The sequence below is a fragment of the Lupinus angustifolius genome, chromosome LG11 (assembly GCF_001865875.1).
Source record: "Lupinus angustifolius cultivar Tanjil chromosome LG11, LupAngTanjil_v1.0, whole genome shotgun sequence".
Taxonomy (NCBI): domain Eukaryota; kingdom Viridiplantae; phylum Streptophyta; class Magnoliopsida; order Fabales; family Fabaceae; genus Lupinus; species Lupinus angustifolius.
In genome coordinates, this window is record NC_032019.1 from 3,933,522 (window position 1) to 3,959,163 (window position 25,642).

The window sequence follows — 25,642 nt, forward strand, 5'->3', positions numbered from 1 at the left end:
CATCAATTTAGTTTCTCAATTTGATCCAATTAATTCAGCCTATTCAAAGTTGCAACAATTGGCTTAGTATTTTTCAAAGGTTAAACGATGTCTGTTATAATTGAGAATTGCTACACAGACATCCATGTCATAATATAACGAATAATGAATAATATATTGTCTCTGTGAATCTTTATATTTAACATCAATAAATATAAATTTAAGAGCAATATTAATTATAGAACTACTAAATTGAAAGAAAGGGTTAAAATTTGTTGTTGTTTCTTCTAATGTCACACACACCAAGGACACGACTGATTAGTAGATATTTAAAGAAAAGTACTTTAATGAGCTAAAAAAGGAGTCTATAATGGCATTTCCCTTGACCAGATGTCTTGACTACAATAATGCAACGAAATAGTGATTTTATCCACTTTCTTCATCATCTTCACCTTATTCGAGTCATTATTTCAGAATTTTCCTCTTCTTTTTTCTTTTCTCCAATTTGTTCTTTAATGATCACTTTTTTTTTCATACATCTTTTTCTTTCTAATCTTAACTGCTGAGCGATGCAGTTCCCAATGGGCCACTTTAGACTTTAACAATTTTTAATTTATTATTGAATATACTTTAACAAATATGATGTTGCTATATTGCACGTCTGCTCTGTGATTCATACCAAATCACACCATATTAACTATTTCATGTAATTAAGTTCATCATGTGATTTTGAAGCAATTTTGGCTTAGCTATTGTGCTATTTATCGTCTATTTAAGTATATTTTCATTCAAGATACGGTATCTTTATATTTATTGAAGCTCAAATCAACATTTCACTTTCATTTTTCGAATTCGTTCATGAAATTACACGATCACTTATTTGATTAATAAAAGTATATCTCTGCATCATATATTCTTATTATTCTTTTAGTTCATATAAAAAATTAACCTAAATAAGTTGTTGAAATATATTTTGGTACTTCACGTTAATATTGTATTGAGCTAGTAATTAGTTTAAACTATTTATTTATTATTTTAGAATTTTTATAAATAAAAAATATGTAAACTAGATAAGTTACTTAGGAGTTAGGTAATTATGAATTAGGTAAAGTTATATATCTTATATTTTCTATATCTTATATTTTCTATATAATAAGTTTGTTAATTTTTTTATATTTCAATTCATTCAATTATAGTTCAATACAGACTATATTCATGTTAGTTAGACATTATTTTAACTCCTATCTTATAACCATCGGGTTAACTTACATAGTTTGTATTAACTTTCCCTCAACTTATTACCCAGTTCTATTAAACATAATCTTTTTTATTTATATGTACAAATTAACGAGAAGGGAACAAAGCATTAACATAGCAACATTGACATGACTTTAGGACACGTCTTTACATTATGCATGCTGAATAGGTAGTAACCGAGAATTATTTATTAGTATATTCAACTCAATAATATGCATAGAGGTATAGCCTAAAGCACGTAGGTTATAAAGGTATAAAGGTATTCATCTTTAATCAAAAATTCAATTTTATCCTCAAATATGATAGCCATGCATCCTGGCTTGGGGATTTGCAATTCATTCTGCTCCACCATGCTCTCCTCCATTCTTGTTATTCTAATGACATCAAGAAAACGAAGTTTCACTAAGTGCTCTATATCCTCCAATTTTCAATGTTCACAATGTATGATTGGTGTTACTGTGGCTGCATTGTTATAGTGGAAACATATAAAACCATAATATCAAGATTTACTCATGGTTACAAGCCAACTGGAATGATAAATAAAACTTAGAATATGTAAATTAAGATAGACACTTGTCCCAAAAATGTCTCAAAATATACTACACACCAATGAAAATATGTCATGTCAATTAAAAAATTAAATATTCAATTTTCTTATTTCTGTTTTTACTTCATTGTCATTAATGCGAGACATGATTTGGGACATGTAATATTGATTCTACGAATTTGGGTTACAACCAAAATCACTTAAGATCTATCTGGAAAAAAATTTAAGAGTCTAAATCTTTTTATTTATTGAAAAATTTCAAGCTGGTCTGACATAATCAAGGCAGTATTGGCCATTGGTTTGCATAATTATCTTCAATTGTCCTAAAGTACTAAAAATGTGTAACACAACCAGAACATAAATTTAAACCATTAGATGGTAGTCAAAAAGTGAAGCTCGCTAATGACATACACAAACACAATGCAAATACTAAGTGGCTAAAACTGACACAGAAATCCAATAAAAATTAAACAAATATTTAATGAATGCCATAGATTAAGTATCTGGTACCGTTAAAGATACCCACAGCTTTGATTTTATAGGTTAAGAATTAAATAATTTATGACAATGGAGTTTAATTTTTGCTTTCCAACCTTGACAGATAAATATTATAGTGCCATATGAGTGCTTAAATGCCCACCATAACTGTGAAAAATATGATACTAAAGTAGAAGCCAAAATAATTACTGCGGGTTAATGAAAAATTGTGGTGCTACCAGAGGTATTTTCTGACTAATGAATAAGGATGGCATCAATCAAACCAGTCTCAGTGAATTCCACTAAACAATATATCTTTTATTTTTAGATGGTGGGTGGATACTTTGCAAGGATGTGGAGTTTGACGAAAATGGACAAAAGCATAACTTTAAAGTTTAAACAGTGTCAAATATATTTATAGCCTTATACTTATCCACTTTCCCTACATAGTGGGTTTTATCTTAATCATTGCATGGGTTATAAGTAAGGCCATTTCAAACACTTCAAAGCATAGCATTTCCAACATTTTGAAACTAAATAGCAACATTTATTGTAGTGTCACAGGTCCAAAAAAGTGATGGGAGAAATGTGTAGTGGCAAAATGTTTAACATGGCAAAGCCTTATTTGTTAACAATAGCATTGCAATTTGGGATGGCAGGAACATATATCTTCTCCATGGCTAGTCTGAATCATGGAATGAGTCGTTATGTATTTGTTGTCTACCGCAATGCCATTGCTGCAATATCCCTTGCTCCTTTTGCATTGATTTTTGAAAGGTGCTACTAATTTTGTGCTAGTTTAAAAATTGCTAACTATACCTATGTTCTTTAGTAACAATTTTGTATGTATAATATTGTTCTTTTGTGCAAATACTACGTGACCATGTATGGAATTACTTTGTCTAATGAACTATCTTCTTATAATTTAATTTTTGCAGGAAAGTTAGGCCAAAGATGACAATCTCTGTCTTCATGCAGATAGTGGCTCTTGGATTTCTGGAGTAATTATCTAACCATGACATTTAAAACCATGAACTTTACACCTATCGTATACAACATAACCATGAAATTTTAATAATCTTGTAGCCTTGTAGGGCTTTTGTTAACACATAAATTTTAATATGTAGCCCTATTTGTATACAACTATTTTAGTATCTCCCCATATGTTAAATTTAAGTTATTTAAATTGAGAGTCACCTGACTTTTTATTTTCCTTAAAATATCAGACTCAGTATTCAATTTTAATATTTCTTTTCTCTAGCTGAATTTGAACCTTCCCTAAATATACTAGTACTAGCGGGTTGTATGCATGATTTTTTGGTGCACTAGTTGTATATATGTTGAGAGTTAATTTTAAGTGAAGAACTAATGTATATATCGAATAAATTGTTAAAATTCACATAAATGATCCACAAAATTACAAAAATTCAAGGGGCATCTTTATTAAAAATAAAGTAAAGAGTGTTTTTTTTATCATTCAAATTAATAAATTGGCAATGGCTGATTATATATACAGTATTGAAACTAAAATATTAAGACTTTACATACAAATTGATACCAAGTTTTGTGCTTGTTGATAATGAATCTTATCTCATGTTCCATGTTTTAGGCCAGTGGTTGACCAAGGGTTCACTTTCTTGGGGATGCAATACACTTCAGCTTCATTTGCGTCTGCCATTATGAATGCTGTGCCCTCTGTCACCTTTGTGCTAGCAATAATTTTCAGGTAAAAGTCTAATATATTCAATATCCAATCACTTTTACTCTAAAACGATTCTAATAGGATTTCAATTTCTTATTGCAATAATCAGTGAAGGACTTTAACTTTAAAGGTTATTAATTATTAAGGACATAAGCTTATCCTTAAAAAGTAAACTTTATATTAGTTACCATTAATTAAGGACCATAACTTTAATAATTTTTTTAATAATTGTGCTTTATTCATATTAAAACTATTTTTATTTATCATCAACTGATATTTTTAATAAAATTGAGATTCTTAATTGATTGATTACATACATAAGGACAAAAGTTCTGCTCTTTATCGTAAAAAGTTTAAGTGCTCAAATTATACATCAACCTTTATCCATTTTTGTAAATAAATAAAAAAGCCCGTCACTTGTATGTTTGCTTAACAAAATAAACTTATCTCATGATGTTCTTCTTGATTTTTCTATAAAATTCATATTTTAAGAAGAAAAGTTAATGACTTGTGGTTATAATTGGGTGAGGATGTCATTAGAAGAGGAAAATGTTTAAAAAGGATAGGAAAAAATTATATGATATGACAATTTTACTCTTTAGATTTAATATGATAATATTTTTACTCTTCAGTACAAAATCAAAACCAATAACTTGACTATCTTGGAAATAATTCTTTTCTATTATAATAATAAATTAATAAGTATCATTCCAAAATATTGGAATATTATAATGAGAAGAATATTCCAAATTACCTTTCATACAAAATTTATCTGAAATGGTCCTTGTATTGAAATTTGATACCAACTTGAAAACAAATTATAAACTAATACTAAAACTTAAAAGGTTAGATGAAGGTTTATGAATGACTTTGTATTTCCATTAAAAGCTTATAGATGAGTTTACTACAATTCTAGCTAACATATATACTTTATGTTGTATCATCAGGATAGAGCGTATAAAAATAATGCAGTTCCGTAGTCAAGTGAAGGTTATTGGAACATTGGTAAGCTTTGGAGGGGCTATGTTAATGACACTTTATAAAGGCCCTGAAATCCACATGTTTCATTCTGAAACAATACACCACCAACATGATAGTCACTCCCTTCAGAATCACAAAAACTGGGTCATTGGGACTCTTTTTATTCTCTTAGGTTGTGTTGCATGGTCTTCTTTCTACATTTTGCAGGTAATTAATTACATTATGCATTTTAATATAAGCTTATATTTAATCAAACTCACTAAGCATGAGACTGAAAATTGTTATGAAAGTGTGATCAAATGTATTATAACAAAATGTGACTTAATGTTAAGTGCAGTCCATAACGGTGAAAAAGTACCCTGCGGAATTATCATTGTCAGCGTTGATATGCTTGATGGGTGCTTTACAAAGTGCCGTGGTTGCGCTTGTAGCAGATCATCGCCCTCAGTCATGGGTTATTGGTTGGGACTTCAGGCTCTTTGGTCCTCTCTACACTGTTAGTATAACAATTTTCTTTCATCTTCCATATCAATCATCACATTTAAGTAAGAACTATGATTACATTGTATTTATCATACTTCAGGTAATTGTAAGAAAATGTGATCTAGAGAGTAATTATGGTCATAATATAGTTGCAGAAATTGTTAAAATCACAATATTACAATTGTTAATCATGAGACCGTAAAAGTTAAGAATTTTGTTGATGAAGTTGGAAAACGTGATCACATAAGTTGATTTTTTACATAGTTTCCGTAAAGCCAAAGTTTGAAATGTAAAAAATATTGTTTGTGATAATAATAATTAATGATTTTGAATATTGCAGGGGATAGTGAGTTCAGGAATATCATATTATGTGCAAGGGTTGGTAATGCAAAGCAGAGGCCCAGTGTTTCTAACAGCCTTTAATCCACTTTGTATGATCATTGTTTCTGCTTTGGGCTCTTTCTTTCTAGGAGAACATCTTCACTTGGGAAGGTATCTTATTATTCTTTATTTCTTTTGCATTAGGCCCAGTCCACTATACAACAGTTTTTTTATACAGTGTCTATTAAATTATGAACAAAGAATGAAGCACTTTTTTCTCACTCCTCAATATTTATTGACCTCAGTATCATTGGAGGCACGGTTATCGCAGTGGGTCTTTACGCTGTGGTGTGGGGCAAAGGCAAAGACTATGAAACAAACCTTACAACAACAACCAAAGAAACAGAAACACTGCAGCTTCCAATTACCTCATCATCAATTGATAATAAGTAACACAAGATTATAAATCAAACAAATGAGAATTACATTAATATTATGTAATTCAACTTATATTTTCGTTCACAAGTGAGACAAATTACAATAATGTAGTTTGCACCACGTAATACATGGTGGTGGTTTGTTGGTGCGGCCATGTGGGCTCTATACTAGCCACTTTATGTCCAAATACAACTTTGTTTTGTTTTTAATACTAATTGTTAGATCAAATGTTTTACTATGTAATTCTACCTGAAGTTAAGTTCTTAACTCATTTTGCAATTTTATTCTCTTCTTATAGTTTTTAGTGCTTAAAGTTCTATTTAGTTCTGTTGTGCTTGGCTCCATATAATATGAAAAGTGTGGAAAAGAAAAATTATTATCTACACTTTTCTCTAACTTTATTTCATATCTAATTCTGTTATTGATTGTTATCAGTGTTGCTGGTTTGGAGACCAGATATAAATATACTATATTTTTTTACCGATTTATTTTCAATAAAAATAAACTTTTGATAAATTTGGTTCACCATTTTAATAAAATTGTAATTATTAGTTAATAAAGAGTATCCACAAATGATTTAAAATTATTGTAAACTCACTAACTCAGTAGCATAATCTCTACACGTAAGTCATTAATGTTGGTTAAGCCCATAATTCTAATGTGGTTAGTGAATTATTCAGATTGATTGCATTGTCTTGGATGGTATTCTTAATTAGGATCAGTTAGGTTTTAATTTGGTCCTACGACTAAATTCGGTTTTTAAAAGTGACCAAATTCGATGAAGTTTATGTTACACTCCATTTTTTTTTGCTTGGGTTTTTGACTTCTTGTTGATGGGTTTATGCTTAAGATTTTTGTTTGCGTTCCTAGAGTTTTTTACCTCAATTATATATCACCAATTACTTAAAAGAGTTTCGGGGTATTTAAGTAAAAATGATAGGGACTTTGTAATTTTCTAAAGGAGAGAGGGATATCTATGTACTTTCCTCTTAGTCCCCTACACTTAAAAGGGAACTTTTGAATAGTAGGTAGAAGGGCTTTTATAGTCATACACATTTTTTAATTATTTAAACATCAATTTTCATATAGGATGGTTAGGAAAGGGAATCATTATTATACGTAACAAGGAAGAAATTAAAATGAAATGACACAAAGGCAAGAGTTACATAATTAAGAAACATTTGAAGTGGATAATATGTAAGATATCATTTAAGATATAATGAGTATCATGCTTCACACGTAAATCACATATACACCTTTTAGTCCCCATTTATGATATCACTATCCCTTTTAATTTTGAAATTTTGGCCCCACTTACCACAAGTATTAGAGAAATTTTATTAAAAATATACTACATTGAGTAGTATAATAGGTGCTTCCTTAATAAATGGTATAGCATTGAGTGGAAAACCAAAGGATGCTATAAAAACAAAGATGATTGGCGAAGGCCGAATGTGAAATAGAAAAAAATATCTCGAAGAAAATAATTTAAAATGAGTGAATTAATTATATTGGTTCAAAATCCAAATATAATTTATTATAGTTCTCGTCAAATTGATTACGTATTGCTGAAAATGGATTAAGGCGCATTGACATATCGTGCAAACTGTGTAAATCCACTGTCTGATTAACTGATTTAGAATTAGGTTCCTTGTTGTACCCATCGACGCCATCGTGTACTTCCACTCTATTAGGTTTAAAAAGTGCGTTTAGCTACGTCAAAACCCACTATTAATCTCAAGAAAAAATTAATCAATTTTTCATGGTAAAGAACTATTTTTTTCGGGTGTATGATTAATAATTTTATAATTATCAGAAATTGAATATTTAATATTTTAATCTATTTAAAATACAATAATGTCTTGTATCACTTAACCAATGTTTTGTTGTACTCAATTTAATTATATATTAAATTGAAATAGTTTCTTATTTGGATAAAACAAACAAAATACAAAAAAAAAAGTAATTTATTGGATTCTCTCTGTTTCATTTTTTAAAAGACTTGCAAACTTCAGAAAATGGGTTACGGTTTAAATACTTTATTAATTAAAAATTAAAAAAAAGGAGTAGAGCATCTCTACCGAAATTAATTTATCTTTTTAAATTTGTTTATTACTTGATATGTGTTTTATTTTTATTTTAAATATATTATAAAAAGATAAAATATTATACATATCATAGAATAAGTAAATTTAATTAGATAATTTATCTTCTTGTACCACACTTTATACTCAAGGAAAAAATATTATTAATGTACACTACAATTATTCTAAACGTTGGTAATGATGCATGTGTAATCATTTAAATATTTTATTAACTATAAAATCATAAATACTTTTAAGAGAAGAAAATGTATATAAGCACTGTATGAAATTTTTATTATCATTGTATCATTTATTATTTATATTTAATTATCATTGATATAAAAAATAAATCTTTAAACTGGTCCATGTATATTACACACTGCTTTTAAATTGTATTTTAGTTTCCCCTAAAATTCAAATAAGCTCTACTCCGATTTATCTGGCCATAATATTTACTATGTTCACCATTACATCAGCATCACTAATAAATAACACTATTTTTTCATTATCTTGTGTGGATTTAGGTATGTTGTGGGGCAGACACCTTTGTTAAGCCATCATCAATCAGGTTTTTGGTTTCAGAATGAATAATACTTTGGTGTAGCACCAAACAGTTTAAACTTTATGTGGAATAAATTCGTAGCATCTAGCACAAACTTAATTGTACTTATATTCCATACCCTCTCCAATTTAAGAGTTAAGTTATTTGTACATTTATTTTTTATATCACATTTGGTACTATTTCACATGTTTATCTCCATTTAATATTTATTTGTTACCTTTTTATCTTCATTTACATCAAATCTGATTGATTTTGTATGACCATAAAATTAGGCATTGGTTGAATGTAACCTCTCCATTTTAAAACAGAAAAATAAAGTACAAATACCCAAATAAGCCACGTGTGATCCATCTGATACATATATATTCCCCATTTTTATAAGCAAAAAAAATGTTTAAATGAATACAAGATACTTAACCCATGTACAAAAAGATGGAGTTAACCACAACTAAAGGAAATGAAATACACTATTAATATAACTCATATGTCCCACACGCAACTGTAAAAAAATCAACCGTACATGATCTCACTTAACCCATGAACATGATCTCACATATGCTAGCTACAATACATCTTCATGTCCTCATTTAAATTTGCCTCATTGTTAAAAATCATGTGTCTTAAAAAATTCATATTCCTATATCTCAAGCTAATCACATTCCACCAAATAATATAAAATATTATTTTTTAATTAAGTGTCACTCTTGATTAGATTATAACACAAACAGCACGCCAAAGGTAAGACATGTAATTTCCATTCACTATATCGACCAAATCGTGGTAAATCAGATCATTTTGCATTACTTTGGCCATGAAATATGTATATGACCAATTAATTATCAAAGTTAACCTAGAGATATAGGTCCTCCAACATCCACGTCAAAGATAAAAACTAACAATGATCATTTGAAGGTTTGTAAAGTTTAGCTAAAATTAAAGATAGTGACCACTAAGCTAACCCACTGTAATTTCTAGCTGATCACCTTATTCTTACAGTTCCTATTAAAACTTAAGTTCGATGTTAGTCATAATTCTTTTCGTATTAATTAACCAATGGCTCATTCTTTTGGTGCAAACTTATATAATGTGTGGTGAACTAGAGAGCATTAACAAAATGATAATGATGTATAATTAATTACTAGCGCAGTCAAAGTATCAACTTTTGTAGAGTAAAAAACGAAGCAAGGAATAAATCACCCATCTTTGATAAGGAATATTTCACCCATCTTTGATAAGGAATATTTCAGCCATTTATTTGATAAGTAATATATCATCCATATTATTCACAAGATTAAAGCAATTATATATGTACGGTTGAGAAGCTATAACCAATTGCTTTCATTACCTACCTTCAGCTTTTGAATTTTGAGAGGCAACTTGTGTAGTGGTGTGATTGGGAATCAACTACGAGATAGATATGTAAGACAGTAAATAAGGTGTAGTCGTGTATATGCCGCATATATCACTATCTTTGCCACGGTTAGAGGTAGCATTTCACATAGAAAAGGAATAAACTACTAAAAATATTATCCAATTATTCTACTCTTAAGAAAATGGATAAACTAAGAAGATAACAAAAACTAAATTATTCATATTTCATTTATTTCTTTAATGAATTAACAAAATACTATTTAAAGATCAACAAAATGTTAGTATAGTGATGTAAGGCCTTGCTGAATTCCCAAAGTTGAAGGTTCGACTCCTGGGAGCGACATTTTTCTGGGGCAACCACGAATCCCAAAAAAAATTAATTCATTACCCAAAAATATAAAAAAATACTCTTAATAATACAAAAAATATTATTTAAACATAATAAAGAAATGATCATACAAGTGTCATGATCTTATCCTCCTATTCAAATAATATGCTCCCATTTTGATAATTTGTTCATGATATTATTATTTTCTAGCTTTTAGTTAAATTGCTGATGCTAAATTAATCAAGTACCAGTAGAAAATCGGGGAAAGTGACAGAACAATAAAGATACCTAATCTAAACTAGGATTAAATATAGAAAACCTTCTATTGGGTTTTGTACGACATACCAGCAAAAGAGAAATTCCAAGCAGAAAACTAGTCCGTACTATGGATCTAGATTCTAGAGCATAAATATTTTTTTTGGGTTCAGTAACTTTTTTATTTTGGTCAACTAACTATTATTTATCTTCGTTCTATAGATTTTTGTTAAGAATTTTCTCTTGACTAAAATTATTTTTGTGATACTGAATCGAGAATAAAAATTCTAAAAATATATTTATTAATTATATATAAACAATTTATAAGACTAATTTTAATAACAAAAACCAAATTAAATTAAAGGATCAATTTCAGAATAGTTCTTTTTAAAGATCCATTAAAAACCAGAAAATTACACCTAATTTATATTAAAAAAATTCATGTATTTGCTTCAGTTTCTATACATCCCTATAAAGAGTTACACTGGATTAAAAGTCTATGGGTCAACTAATATTAATATTTATTATAAACGGGATTTGAATTCTCAATTTCCTTCACTTCATCCCTTTTCTCTAATGATTAAATTACCTTATATATTTTTTAATTAGCTACGAGTGAGACTCAAATTTATAACCTCTGTTCCATTCCTTGAACTTTTTACCTTAACCACTAAACCATTTATGACGGGATGAACTTATGAATTAATTTACTCCATTGGAATGAAGTTGGATTCACACTACTATTGGTAATAGATTCCATTGTTAAGGAAAGATTGATAAGGAGTATAGATGAAGAAGGATTTTGGTTGTTGATTGGGTGTGAAAAGTGTTAGATAGTTTTATAATTCAGTTAGTTTAGTGGCAATATTTTCTATTTAAAGAAAGTTAATTTGTTGCTCAATGCTATAGAAAGAAAGTTAGTTTGTAAATGAAAACTTAACTTTGATCAATCCATTCTCTTCTCTCTCACTTCCATATACATTTCTTCTTCTTCTATTTTTCATATATGCATTCATAACACATCTTCTTCTTCCTATCTATCTACTCTTCTATCTCTGCCATATTTCTCCTTCTTTCACTCGCACCAAGTACATCCTCACGACTTGGTTATCAGGCAATTTGGAAGGTATTCACAACAGTGGTATCAAGAGCTTAGTTCTTTTGTTTCGAATTCTTGGATCTGTGAGAGAAAGAACTCATTTGTGCATTTCCATGGCAAGCAACAATGGCTTCACCATGACATTACCTACATTGGATGGCAAAAACTACGAGATATGGCACATTCAAATGAAGGTTCTATTTGGCTATCAAGAAGTGCTTGAAATAGTTCAAAATGGATATCAATTTGTGAGGGAGGATGCTACCGAGACTCAAAGATCCACCTTTAGGGAATGCAAGAAGAGAGATTTCAAGGCTCTGTTCGTGATCCATCAATGTGTGGATGAATCTAACTTTGAAAAGATTTCCAGTGCCAAAACAACAAAATAGGCTTGGGATAATCTTGAGAAATGCTATGTTGGTGTAGAGAAGGTAAAGAAAGTTAAACTCCAAACATTGAGAAGAGAGTATGAACTATTGCAAATGAAAGATGGTGACACAATTGCAAATTACTTCACCAAAATCAGATCATTGACAAATCTGATGAAGGGATGTGGTGAAGTAATGATGGATCAGTCGGTGGTAGAGAAAGCGTTGAGGACCTTGAACCCCAAGTTTGATCATGTGATTGTTGCCATAGAAGAGTCTAAGGATATTGAAGTGTTCAAGAATGAAGAATTACAAAGTTCATTAGAGGCTCATGAAAAAAGAATCAAGAAGATGAACTCAGATAGAAACTCTGATCAAGTATTTCATGCACAGTCTAGCAGAAGGTCATTTGGCCAAGGAAACTTCCAAAATAAGTTCAAAGGTAAGTGGAAGAATGATAAAGGAAGGGAATATGAAGGAGTTAGGCAAGATTCTAACTCCTTCACAGCAGACAAAAGCAATGGACAAGATCAGATGCTAAGGAGAAATAAGGAGAAGTTTGATAAGAAGAAAATACAATGTTTTAATTGCAAGAACTTTGGGCACTTTGCATCTGAGTGTAGATTCAAGGCTGGTCATGACAATGGACCAACAATTGAAGTTAGATTGGCTCAATGAGAAAAATCTGAGGAAGAACAGGTCTTGCTCATGGTCACATATGAAAAGGAGGTCAAGCATGATTGCTGGTATCTTGACACATGTTGTTCTAATCACAGGTCAGGCCGCAAGGATTGGTTTGGGAGACTTGATGAGAATGCCAAGAGTAGAGTGAAGTTTGTAGACCATAGCTCCATCAATGCTGAATGAGTTGGAGACATCTCAATCAAGAGGAAAGATGGGAAAAGTGCTAGCATCAAGAATGTCTTGTATGTTCCAAAGATGAAAAACAATATGCTTAGCCTTGGTCAACTACTTGAGAAAGGGTATAAACTGACTGTGGCAGATAAGTAATTGAATGTATATGATTGTGACAAGAATCTGATCTTGAGAGTTCCACTATCCAAAAACAGAACTCTCAAGATTGGGATTTAAGTGAACAATCACAAATGCTTGTTGTCCAAGGCAGCTCATGAGAACTGGATTTGGCACCAGAGATATGGCCATTTGAGTTTTAAAAGCCTTGAGCTTCTGAGTAGAAAAGGAATTGTAATTGGATTACCATCAATTAGTAGTCCTAATGAACTGTGTGATGAGTGTTTGTCAAGTAATCAAACTAGGAACTGTTTTGTGTCACATGTACCAACCAAATCAACAAAGTCACTTGAATTGATCTACTCAGATGTATGTGGACCCTTTGAAGAAAGCTCATTGAGAGACAACAAATATTTTGTGACTTTTACAGATGACTTCACAAGAAAGACTTGGGTTTATTTGATCAAGAGAAAGAGTGAGGTATTCCCTGTTTTTATCAACTTTAAAACTTAAGTAGAAAGGCAGAGTGGACATAAATTGATGACTCTAAGAACTAATGGAGGAGGAGAATACATGTCAAGTGAATTGAGAGAGTTTCGTGCAAAAGAAGGATTGGTTCATGAAATAATTGCTCCCTATACCCCACAGCACAATGGTACTGCGAAAAGAAAGAAGAGAACCATTCTTAACATAACAAGAAGTATGCTTAGAACAAAGTCTATGCCAAAGAGATTTTGGGGTGAAGCTGTTTCAACAACAGTGTATATCATAAATAGGAGTCCTACAAAAAGGCTATGTGATTCTACTCTTGAAGAAGCTTGGTCAGGTTCAAAGCCAATGGTGGATCACTTCAGAGTGTTTGGCTCGATTTTCTATGTTCATATTCTTGAAGTTCAAAGGAAGAAGTTGGATGACAGAAGCAAGAAACTTGTGTTGCTTGGACACCACCCTACAGGAGCATATAGGGTCTATGATCCACTAAGTCAAAAGATAATGTTGAATAAAGATGTGAAAGTTGATGAAACACAAGGCTGGAATTGAAGTAGAACAAGCACAGACTCAGAAAAACACACAATGATGCAGTTTGATGAAGGTTTAGTATAAGGAGAACCATTGCTTGTTGATCAACCATCTGCTGCAGAAAATCAAAACCAAAGAAGACCACAAAGAGTTAGACAAGTACCATCAAGTTTGAGTGACTATGAAGTCCTTCCAAACTCAGAAATCATTGCTGAAGAGGAACTGGTGCACATGGCTCTTTTGCCTGAAATGGAACCAGTAAACATTGAAGATGCAGTCAAGCAGGGTCACTGGCTTCATGTTATGCTGGAAGAACTTATGTCAATTGAGAAGAACATGACTTGGGACTCACTCAGTTACCAACAAGAAAAAAGGCTATTGATGTAAGATGGGTTTATAAAGTAAAGATAAATCTAAAGGGAGAAGTAACCAAGTACATGGCTAGACTTGTAGCAAAGGTCTTCCTTCAAAGACAGTGCCTAGACTATGATGAAGTCTTTGCCCTTGTTGCAAGAATGGAAACCATAAGATTGATGGTGTCATTGGCAAGCTATAAGGGTTGGTGTGTTCAACAAAAGGATATCAAGTCAGCATTCTTGAATGGTCCACTAGAAGAAGAAGTGTATGTTACTCAGCCACTTGGGTTTGAGGTAGCAGGGAATGAAAGCTTGGTGTACATATTGCACAAGGCTCTCTATGGCCTTAATCCAGAACCAAGGGTCTGGAACAAGAGAATTGATGGATTTTTTGTTGAAGCTTGGTTTCTCAAAATGCACAGTTGAATATGGTGTGTACATAAGTGGTGTAGAGTTGAATCAATTGCTAATAGTTTGTCTATATGTAGATGATCTATTGGTAACATGCAATAATGTTGGTGAAATCAACTCATTCAAGCAAGACATGAAGAATGAGTTTGACATGAATGATCTAGGAAACTTGTCCTACTTCCTAGGGATAGAGTTTACTAAATTCAAGAAGGGAATTGTCATACATAAGAAGAAGTATATTGTTGATGTCTTGGAAAGATTCAACATGAAAGTTTGTAATTTTGTTCCAACACATGTTGAAGCAGGAAACTCAATACTTGAAGATGAATCAGTTGTAGACAAAACCGTCTACAGACAAATGATTGGATGCATGAGATATATATGCAACACTATACCTGATATTGCATATGGTGTAGGACTGGTTAGCAAGTTTATGGAGGCACCAAAAAGATGTCATCTCCTAGCAGCAAAAAGATTGCTCAGATATGTCAAAGGAACTATAGATTTTGGCCTGTTTTTACCAAATAGAACCAACAGCATCAAGCATGACATGGTTGGATTTAGTGATGCTGATTAGTGTGGTGATAAGCTTGATAGGAAAAGCACAACATGGTACTTGTTTATGCTTCGTAATTCTCCAATTTCATGGTGTTCAAAGAAGTAAAATGTGGTTGCTTTGTCCTCTTGTGAAGCATAGTGCATAGCAACATGTATGGCAGCTTGTCAAAGCCTTTGGTTAGATACTTTGTTGGAAGAATTAAAGCTGAAGAAAGAAGATGATAGCTCATTACTAATGGTTGATAACAAGTCAACTATACATCTTGCCAAGAATCCAGTGGCACATGGTAGAAGCAAGCACATTGAGACTAGATTTCATTTTCTAAGGGACCAAGTAAGCAAGGGAAGATTGAAGATAGTTTTCTACAAAAGTGAAGAATAACTTGCTGATATTTTTATTAAACCATTGAAGAATTAGAGGTTTGAAAAACTGAGGTTGAAGATATGGATTCTAAGGCTGAATGGAAACTGAATTAAGGAGGAGTGTTAGATAGTTTTATAATTCAGTTAGTTTAGTTGCAATACTTTCTGTTTAAAGAAAGTTAGTTAGTTGCTCAATGCTATAAAAAGAAAGTTAGTTTGTAAATGAAAACTTAACTTTGATCAATCCATTCTCTTCTCACTCACTTCCATATAGATTATTTCTTCTTCTATTTTTCATATATGTATTCATAACACATCTTCTTTTTCCTATCTATCTATTCTTCTATCTCTGCCATATTTCTCCTTCTTTCACTCACACTAAGTACATCCTCATAGCTTGGTTATCAGGCAACTTGAAAGCTATTCACAACAAAAAGGAAGAAGAGAAAATGGATGATATCAATCGAATGTTATGCGAGTATAATGTGATTTTTAATGACAAATTTAATCCTTTAGATTAGAGAATGTATTGAAGCTTAGAATTTTGGAATAACTCTAATCTTATTTTTGGAGTTTGACATTAGTTCACGGTTGATTAAGCTATTCTAGAACTAGACATTTGATGTTGCCTTCCATATTCTTGGAAATGCATCTCATTCCCTTTGCATCAGTACCTCTTTTATAATATTCACTGTATTATTCATTATTCTGTTCAAAAAAATTAATACAAATGAATAGTATATGATGCATTAATTATATTACTTAAAAGATACCATGGAATATTTGCTTAGTTAATTAGTTGTAATGGATAATGAGTTTGATTAAACTACTTCCCGGATAGCAGGGATACAATATTAAACATGTATGAACGCACCAAAGCCAGTGCGAAAATAAGTGATTGCACTATGGGCAGCACCATATCCTTTCAAATTAACCTATATTTACCTAATCAAAAGTAAGCATATCCATTAATTAGGTTGTTGGCGCATTGCCATTGTTATGTTTTACACGTATAATGAGTCCATTGGATCAACGTTAATATTTCATTTTCAGCTCTATAGGATCGACATTATAATACGTCCAAGTTTGTCCTACGCGGATTTTATTTTGTCTAATGTGGGTGGGATGATGGCGTTTGCATCGTTGTAGCCAAGTAAAAAGTGAAGAGGCCCCTTAACAGAGTGAAAATGACATCAACAAGTCGCGTTTGTGCATTAAATAAGATTATAAAAAGAATCATTCAAACTCCGATCAAGAATTTATTCTTGCACCATATGTTGTTTAGTGTTAATAAAATTTTATTGTGAATTAAATTTTTAAACATTCATGATTGTTATTACTAATGTATCATTATCATTGATATATGACAACATATTTAGTATATGCAAATCACATGTCCACATTTATATCTCACTTTATGTTTTAAACTAACTAGAAAGTTTAATTCAATTAAAAATAAAATTCAGAAATTAATATTTTAATATTATTTAATATTATTCATGAAATTTGATTAGTTAAGTACATAAAACCTTTATCATGAGACACTATATATATTGTTCTTCTAACCAGCAAGGCTCAAACAATTAATTGGAAACAATTATTTGAAGGATAAAAAGTGTACCTAACTGACATGACCAAAATTAATAAATATCAATTCCTTAATTGTAATTCCAATATGAATATGTTTGAACAATTACTCTTTTTTTAATTTCAACCATATTTACGTAAAAAAATTAAGTTAATTGAGAGATGATGTATCCAAGTTACTTATCTCTTCACCTTAAGTTTATTAACCTTTAACAATGGATTATAAAGGGTATGTACAAGGATCATCAATCTTATAATTTTTTTATTCTCTTATTCCGAACTAATCAAATTTCATAAAATATTATTGAAATATTAATTTCAATTTTTATAATTTTTCTTTTTAAATAAATAAAGTTTTGTAATTAATTTAGTACACTAAATGGAATATGAATGGACACGTGTGATCCCCATCCATGGTGGCACGTCTACCCAGAAAAGAAAGAATATCATTTTATTGGATAACATATCTTTGTTTCGTTAAATTGAATAATTTGATTAAATTAGATAGAAAGAGCTAGTCATGTTCCCGAAGAATTCAATTAGGTAAAATTAGTGAAATAACCAAATTTGAGTTCTCAACACGTCACTTACAAAAAAAACCTAAGCAATTGACTCATTTAAAATGTTTTGCATAAAGTATATAAATCTAGGTCATTGGATATAATAAATTATTGAAATTATTCTATTCAATTACTAAAACTTGTATGAAAATTTTATCTACATTCCTACACGGTATATTCTAAAGTACAAGGTATACATTAGAGGATTCTCCTCCTAAAACAGACTTAATTATAAACTTAAATTAATATTACATCTATAAAATATGTAAAAATATTAAAAGCAAACTCAAAAAACATCATGTATTGTTAAAATGTGGTAAGAGCAATGAAAAGAAAGTTTCTTAATGAATTAAGAAGTGTATAAAAGAAAGCTTAAAGAAGCTTAAAGAAAGAAGAATTAGAAACAAAGATTGATAATATTCTCACTGAATGATTTGAATTGATTGAATAAGAAGTGAGTCAATATAACTTATTTATACAAGAGAAAAGAATAAAAAGAAAGCTTGTACAACAGTTAACTAACATAAACCTAACTTGCTAATTCCTAACTTTCTAACCAACTATCATCTTCCAAAATAACCTATCATACAACGCTTAATCACTCATAGCAGAAGTTATATCTTTGTTTAACCACTATGGACAAAAGCTACCCATCCAATGTTTAACCATCCATGACAGAAGTTATATCTGAGCTTAACCATCATGGACACAAGCAAACCAACCATTGATGATGAAAGAGAGAGAACGGATCAGAATCTTGATCCTAATGAGATGTTTCTATGATGAATAAGAAAGAAGGGTAAACGATGAAGAATAAGAAAATGATGTAATCTTGTATAGGATAACCTATCATATATCTTTAATATGTATGTTGCCTTACCAAGTAAACTAATATTAGTGTTTAATGATATGGGTTAGGATATGATAAAAGAAATCCCATATTAGAAAAAGAATATATTAGTTGAAGTATATAAGTGGTAAAATTCTATAAATCTAATGACTTAAAGTTTTGGATATGATATTAAGCCCACTTGTATAGTTTTTCGTTTAAATATTTGTTAAATCATCTATTACTTTGGGCGCTTATATTTCTAACAATTGGTATTAAAGTTGAAGGCTGGATCAAAATGACTTATTGTCGATAATAATTGTTTATAGATCTATGTGTAAGGTCTCTTTACTGTGAGACTCCAAGTGAGTAATATGTGAATGGAAGAAGTAGCACATTTGAAAAGAATGGATTGGTTGAATTGTGAGTAACATGTGCAGTAAGTAAAGGCATTGCTACTCTTTTTTGCCTTTATTTTAAGGCATCATGTATATGATTGGTGATTCTTTTTATAAGACAATCAATAATTTTTATGAAATATTTATTTGGCTATATTAAATTTTTAATTATCTCAATTTTTGTCATTGATTAACAAAAAAACCCTACCTGAGCACCTGATAAGTTTGTAGTCCAATTTTGATTAAATTAATTTTGTTACTTTCAATACTACATACTAATTATGAAGTAATCCAATATTAAATGAGAGTTAAATTATAATATTGTAATAACTAATAACCCAAAATTTATAACGTTATAGTATTAATATTAATAATGGAGTATTCCATAAAGTTGTAATGTTGAACTATTAATTTTGGAATATCCGAAGAAACAAGTCTGTATTGCAACATAACATAAAAGATCGACCTAGCTAGTGATCTAGGATTTCAGTAGATCTTATATAAAATGAGCTGTGCTTGCATCTTTTGCATTAAATTGGCGTCCATCACTTTAGTTGAGGGGTTAAAAGGTATCAAATTAGATATGAAAAGGTGCACCACTTATCGTGAGAATATAATTTTACTAATGTAAATGGATAAATATACTCTAAGAGATTAGAAATTGAAACCTAAAACAGCACATGTTAGTCAATTATCGAAACAAAGGATACTAACTTAACTTTTTGCAGCTGCTATAAATGTAAAATATAGAAACTGCGTACGTAACTTGTGTCATAGTGGATTTCCGATTGTGTAATATATAAACTATTTAATATAAACTAAACTTTGGGTATAAATAAGGAGAAGGCTTACCTTTCAATCCCACACACAAAATCAAGCTTACTTCTCAAAACACATTCAAATATGGATAAGATGACATGTTTTGAGAAGGTGCGAGCATGGTTCACCAATTCAAAGTCATTTTTGTTAATATTAAGCTTGCAATTTGGCTCAGCTGGCATGTATGTTATCACCATGGATGCTCTCAATAAGGGAATGAGTCATTATGTGTTCGTCGTTTATCGTAATTGCATCGCCACCGTAGCTCTTGCACCCTTTGCATTTTTTCTTGAAAGGTTTCTTTCTATTCTATTCTCATCATAATATAACAAACCCATGCATTCAAAATTAACATCGACCATGTATAAATGCATGTTCTACAGACATGTGTTACGTCAATTTTTGCTTTGTGATATATTATTTATATCACAATAAATCTGAATTCTATAATGCTATGTTTTGATACTTAATTCAGTAATATCCTTTCTAAAACATGGTCACTAAGTGCCTATAAATAGAATATAACTCCATTACCATTACTTTTCTTATTTTCGTGTTGATTAACTATTTGTCCAATGTGCACTTTCTTTTCACAGGAAAATTAGGCCAAAGATGACGGCTCGAATATTTACAGAGATAATGGCACTGGCTTTTGTGGAGTAATACCATCTTTTACACTTATATACCTATATATTATGTTAACATATTAATGAATTATATTTATCATTTTAATAAAACACTTTAGCTGATAATTTTATGTTATTATTTACAGGATAATACTTGATCAGTGCTTCACCTTCTTGGGGATGAAACTAACGTCAGCATCCTTTGCATCTGCTGTGATGAACTCCGTACCATCCATTACCTTTGTTTTGGCAATCATTTTTCGGTATGATATCGATCGAAATATATATATATTTTAGTTAGCAACTTAACTTAATGATGAATATAAAATGGTAATAATAGAAAACAAGCACTATTATATTCTTTTAATATCCTCCATAGATCCCACTATTGACCTTAAGATTACGATAAATAGGGCATAGGGCTGTGTTTGAGATGTTACCGCACTCACGTGTGCAATGAATGAATACGGGTCATTTTCTATCTTATAAAGATAGTACTAGTTGAACTAATTTCAAGAAATAAATTTGTTTTTTTATAACTATAAAGATATCATTTTATTTTTATTATATTTCTTGGTTTAACAATTTTAGTGACAACAATATATTGGGCATATAATTGATTAGACCATGTTTTCTAAAAACATTAATTTAAGACAAAATTGGTATCAAGCTTGAATTTACACTTTCTCTTGTAATTGAGAGTTTAGTATACTAAATGGAGATGATAACATGTGTCTTATAAATACATATTATATATTAATTGATATTAATTATTTACTCTTATATTTTTTTTAAATGTTTTAGAAATTCAATATACATTATACTTTATGTTTCAACTATAATCTTATTTATTACTCATTTCTTCATTTTCTTTTAATTTAGTTTCTAATGAAGATTAAATGATATCATTATAGTCAAATTGTTGTAATTTTTAATATCAGATTCCTTAACCAACGTGCATAATCTTAAACATCCATGAAAAAGATATGGAATGAAGGAAATATGAATATTTTTCCCTAATTAAAATAATTATATATGAGCAGAATGGAGAGCATGAGGATAAAGCAGCTTGGATGTCAAGCCAAGGTGATTGGTACTGTGGTGAGTCTTGGAGGAGCACTTCTAATGGCAATGTACAAAGGTCCTCTTGTTAACATTATGAAGTCATCAACCAATCATGTGGGCCAGCCTGGGAATGTTAATGACCCTGGTGCGGACCATTGGGTCATGGGTGCATGTTTCCTCCTCATAGGTTGTGCTGGCTTCTCTTGTTTCTACATATTGCAAGTAAGTTTTTATTGCACTTGAATTACATTACATATTATTTCTACTTAAGTTTTGACTAATGTATATGAATTTGTATATCTTTATTTTTATCTTAGTATTTTTAAAATACTATGTTTTGAAAAATATTATGGTATCAAATTTAAGATATATTGACGAATGGCAAATTGATTATTGGCAGACCATAACATTGAGGAAGTACCCAGCAGAAATGTCCCTAGCCACTTGGGTTTGTTTTATTGGGGCACTACAAAGCACTGCAGTCACACTTTTCATGGAACGTCACGACACTCATGTTTGGTCTATAGGCTTTGATTCAAGCCTTTTTGCTTCTGCATATTCGGTCAGTACCCATTACTTATATTCAACCAACCAACCTTGTTCTCGATGGCCCAACTCAAATTACATTATTAGCAGTAGCTTAATTACCACTCATTATTATACCATAGTGTTTCTATTTTGACTTATATTCTTCGATTTATTGCACAGGGAATTGTAACATCAGCAATCCAATTTTATGTGCAAGGCAAGGTCATTAAAACCACTGGCCCAGTTTTTGTCACAGCTTTTAATCCTTTGCGTATGATCATAGTCACTGCCTTGGCCTGCATACTCCTAGCTGAGAAACTCTACCTTGGAAGGTACTAAAATAGCAAGTTAATTTCCACAATGAGAAAATCCAAAATGATAGCAAGATATTCTTTAATGAATATGGAAAACCATATGTTATTCTACTAAATCCACATACAAATCAATCTCCCATAAGAAAGTGACATATGTTACAAAGTAATATTTTGTTTATTAATAATTAGTTTACAAGTGACATATATCATTTTGTTGTTAATATGAAAATATAGCATATAAGATATTTTTAGTTTCATTTCACTTATCCAACTTTACATTGAATATTAACTTTTTTGAATTATCATTTGTGTATATCAGCATTATTGGAGGAGTGGTGGTGGTTATGGGACTGTACTTAGTTGTGTGGGGAAAATCTAAAGAACAGAAGAAACATCTTATTCCACAGTCACCTGAAAAGGAGATCAACCTGCAGCTTCCAGTTACTGTCCCCATAAATGAAAGCAACAATGATAATAAAACTCAATTTGTTGCAGATAAAAACAACGATATAGAAGCCTAAAGATCAAGTTCAGAGAGCCAGTCTCAATGAGCCATCATTGTTATATTAAGTAGATTTTGGCTTTGTTAGATCAATCATTGGGGGTACCTTTCCCAATAAAAAATAACAGAGGCCAATGTAATGGGTTTTTTAGCTTAGACGTTGCTCATATGCTTCTTCTAACTTTGGTTCATTTTTGTGGGGATTCTAGCTTTAGAAGTTAACGAACTATAAAAAATATATCTTCTGTTTCTCTATCATTCTAGCATTTTATAATGCACGTATTTCATGCTTCAGCACAAGAACATTTCTTGAGATGTAATGCAACACATTTAGGAACACGTAGATTGTCGTCCAACTTAAAAAATGCAACAGAAACAGACAACAAATTTAGTCATTAATTAACAAATCTTACGAATAATACCAATACAAGGTCAAATATTAAAAATTTAATTCTTGAAAACAATATTTATTAAGAATGACATCTATACTTTCCAAAATGAAGGTATCTAGATTTTTATATCAAAAATATCTTATCTATCATTGCTTCTCCCAAATTCCAAACCCATTTCTGATTTTTCAGCTCATAGGGAAAAAAATGTGGTCCACCTCTAAGTCCAATAATATCATGGTCCTTCCCAAGCTGGGTTGATTTGGGCTTTACCTCCTGATGTTCACTATTGATGATTCAATTATGAAGCTTCGGCTAGTAATTAAAAAGTAGCTTTAAGCAAATTGATATTTTATTATTCCAAATGTTTTTTTGTCCTACACGTTTTCTTTATCTTTTAATATATGGTAACATCAATCCTAATGTTCACTAAGTGATATAGTTTATTCTTATGAACACTAAACAATTGTTTATATTAATTAAAATCGCATAATTACAGCTCCACCATCAATTTTATCTAAACGACAAATTGTTGCAAACTGCGTCGATTCTCATATCCCACCTACCATCACTAATGTTTATTTCTATACAATGCTATGATTTATCTGTCATTGTTGTAATAATAAAACAATGATTATATATCAGTACACTAAAATACATATTACTTGTTATAAAAAATAGACAATGAATTATTTAAAACAAAACTCACACACTTAAGGATTAACTTATAGTATAGAATCAAATGATGGTTTTTTTATTTATTTTTACAATATAAATAATGTTTTTTTAATAATTTATAGAACATTAGTTATTCACAAAATTGTTATCATGACCAAAGTTACTTTGGACAATTTATAAGGCCATACATTGGGTGCTAGTGGCTCTTCACAAAACCTACCATATTTGACTAACATGCCAATGGCTGCCAATAAACCATGGATAAAAGCAAATAAACAATGTATGTAATATAAATTATTATTAACATCTTAACTAAAAAAAATTTAAATAAAGGGTGAGTAAGATATGTCTGGAATTCCACTCAAAAGTGTATGTGTTGCCAATATATATATCTGACTTTCCATGTCAAACATGTTATATAAGGGTTAGCATTCTTTGATTTATTATTGGTAACTTTAATTTAGTACGAAAATGTCACTCTAGGGGCAATATATAATTTGGAAATAAATTAACCACTATAACGCCGACGTACGCACTTGCATATTATCTTGGTCATTAAAATGTGTGGTCTAAAAGCTTATGAAAGTTTTACCACTTTTTCCCTTATTTCTTTGCCTTTATGTATGTGTATTGATCTGTAACTGACAAGGCAATATCTCAAATGTACTGTTTTGATAATGACATTGTCACCTCCTTCAGTATAGTTGAAAGCAGAACGTTAACAAGTAAAGTTAGGATATTGTTGATTGAAGTTAACAAGTAGATTTAGGATATTCTTGAATGAAGTTCACAAGACTTTTAGCTCAGTGTTGTAAGGGGCAACCATGAATCTCAAAATGAATTAATTTCTTACCGAAAGAGGTTAGAGATACTATTTGTAATACAATTTTTTTTAACAATTTTGTATTAATATTAACTTCTTAAATTTGTATTCTTAAATAATCTCTTTATGATTCTTATTAACATAACTGAAATGCACTAATAAGGTTTATAATGGAGTGATTTTGTAATACCAGAACTCTAGAAGATTACGCAGACATCTCTAAAGCAAAGTTAGACGCTAGCAAAAACTTCTTCAGAATTAAATAACCAACCTCACAGTAGTACATATGCTGGTTGATATGTTTAAAAATTAAAAATATTTTCAGCAACAGGGAAAAAAAACATCATCATTAACCCAAATTTGTTGATTAAAAATCGCGTTCGTTTATTTATTTATCTTCATTCTGGCAATCGACTCTTTTTAGCTAATTTCTTTAAAGAAAAACACATAAAAACGAAGAAGCAGCCTCTTTTCAGTTTTTCCTTTATTTTTTATTCAATAAGTACCCTTAAGATTTTTACTTTTGTAGAAAATTTATATTTATAACCAGTTGAATTATTATATGTGATTTTATTTAGATGTATAGAACATA

General features: G+C 30.4%; 3 protein-coding genes across 5 annotated transcripts; all 3 read left to right on the forward strand.

The window, feature by feature from the left end:
• LOC109359291 (WAT1-related protein At4g08290-like) lies at nt 2,757–6,536 on the forward strand. The gene is made up of 7 exons (XM_019603905.1): nt 2,757–3,037; nt 3,199–3,261; nt 3,870–3,986; nt 4,910–5,150; nt 5,281–5,439; nt 5,767–5,918; nt 6,053–6,536. The coding sequence occupies exons 1-7, from the start codon at nt 2,838–2,840 to the stop codon at nt 6,198–6,200; spliced, it is 1,080 nt and encodes a 359-aa protein (XP_019459450.1). The 5' UTR covers nt 2,757–2,837; the 3' UTR covers nt 6,201–6,536.
• Nucleotides 11,998–12,930, forward strand: LOC109359647. Its single transcript, XM_019604344.1, has 2 exons — nt 11,998–12,253; nt 12,311–12,930. Exons 1-2 carry the CDS (start codon nt 11,998–12,000, stop codon nt 12,928–12,930), a joined length of 876 nt encoding a protein of 291 aa, XP_019459889.1.
• Nucleotides 20,159–23,413, forward strand: LOC109359362 (WAT1-related protein At4g08290-like). Of its 3 annotated transcripts, none has more exons than XM_019603997.1 (8): nt 20,159–20,421; nt 20,722–20,784; nt 20,898–21,014; nt 21,795–22,038; nt 22,217–22,378; nt 22,525–22,676; nt 22,978–23,185; nt 23,217–23,413. In XM_019603997.1, the coding sequence occupies exons 1-7, from the start codon at nt 20,210–20,212 to the stop codon at nt 23,177–23,179; spliced, it is 1,152 nt and encodes a 383-aa protein (XP_019459542.1). In that variant the 5' UTR covers nt 20,159–20,209; the 3' UTR covers nt 23,180–23,185; nt 23,217–23,413. The 3 variants fall into 3 exon arrangements, with proteins under 3 accessions (XP_019459542.1, XP_019459543.1, XP_019459541.1); XM_019603998.1 differs by having other exon boundaries at nt 22,978–23,181; nt 23,213–23,413; XM_019603996.1 differs by having other exon boundaries at nt 22,978–23,413.

Coding starts and splice junctions, on each gene's coding strand:
- LOC109359291 (XM_019603905.1), top strand. CDS start 2,838: ATGGGAGAAATGTGTAGTGGCAAAATGTTTAACATGGCAAAGCCTTAT. Junction 3,262..3,869: donor GTGGCTCTTGGATTTCTGGA/GTAATTATCTAA, acceptor TCCATGTTTTAG/GCCAGTGGTTGACCAAGGGT. Junction 5,151..5,280: donor CTTCTTTCTACATTTTGCAG/GTAATTAATTAC, acceptor TGTTAAGTGCAG/TCCATAACGGTGAAAAAGTA.
- LOC109359362 (XM_019603996.1), top strand. CDS start 20,210: ATGGATAAGATGACATGTTTTGAGAAGGTGCGAGCATGGTTCACCAAT. Junction 22,379..22,524: donor TTTTTGCTTCTGCATATTCG/GTCAGTACCCAT, acceptor TTTATTGCACAG/GGAATTGTAACATCAGCAAT. Junction 22,677..22,977: donor GAGAAACTCTACCTTGGAAG/GTACTAAAATAG, acceptor TGTGTATATCAG/CATTATTGGAGGAGTGGTGG.
- LOC109359647 (XM_019604344.1), top strand. CDS start 11,998: ATGGCAAGCAACAATGGCTTCACCATGACATTACCTACATTGGATGGC. Junction 12,254..12,310: donor TAACTTTGAAAAGATTTCCA/GTGCCAAAACAA, acceptor ATGTTGGTGTAG/AGAAGGTAAAGAAAGTTAAA.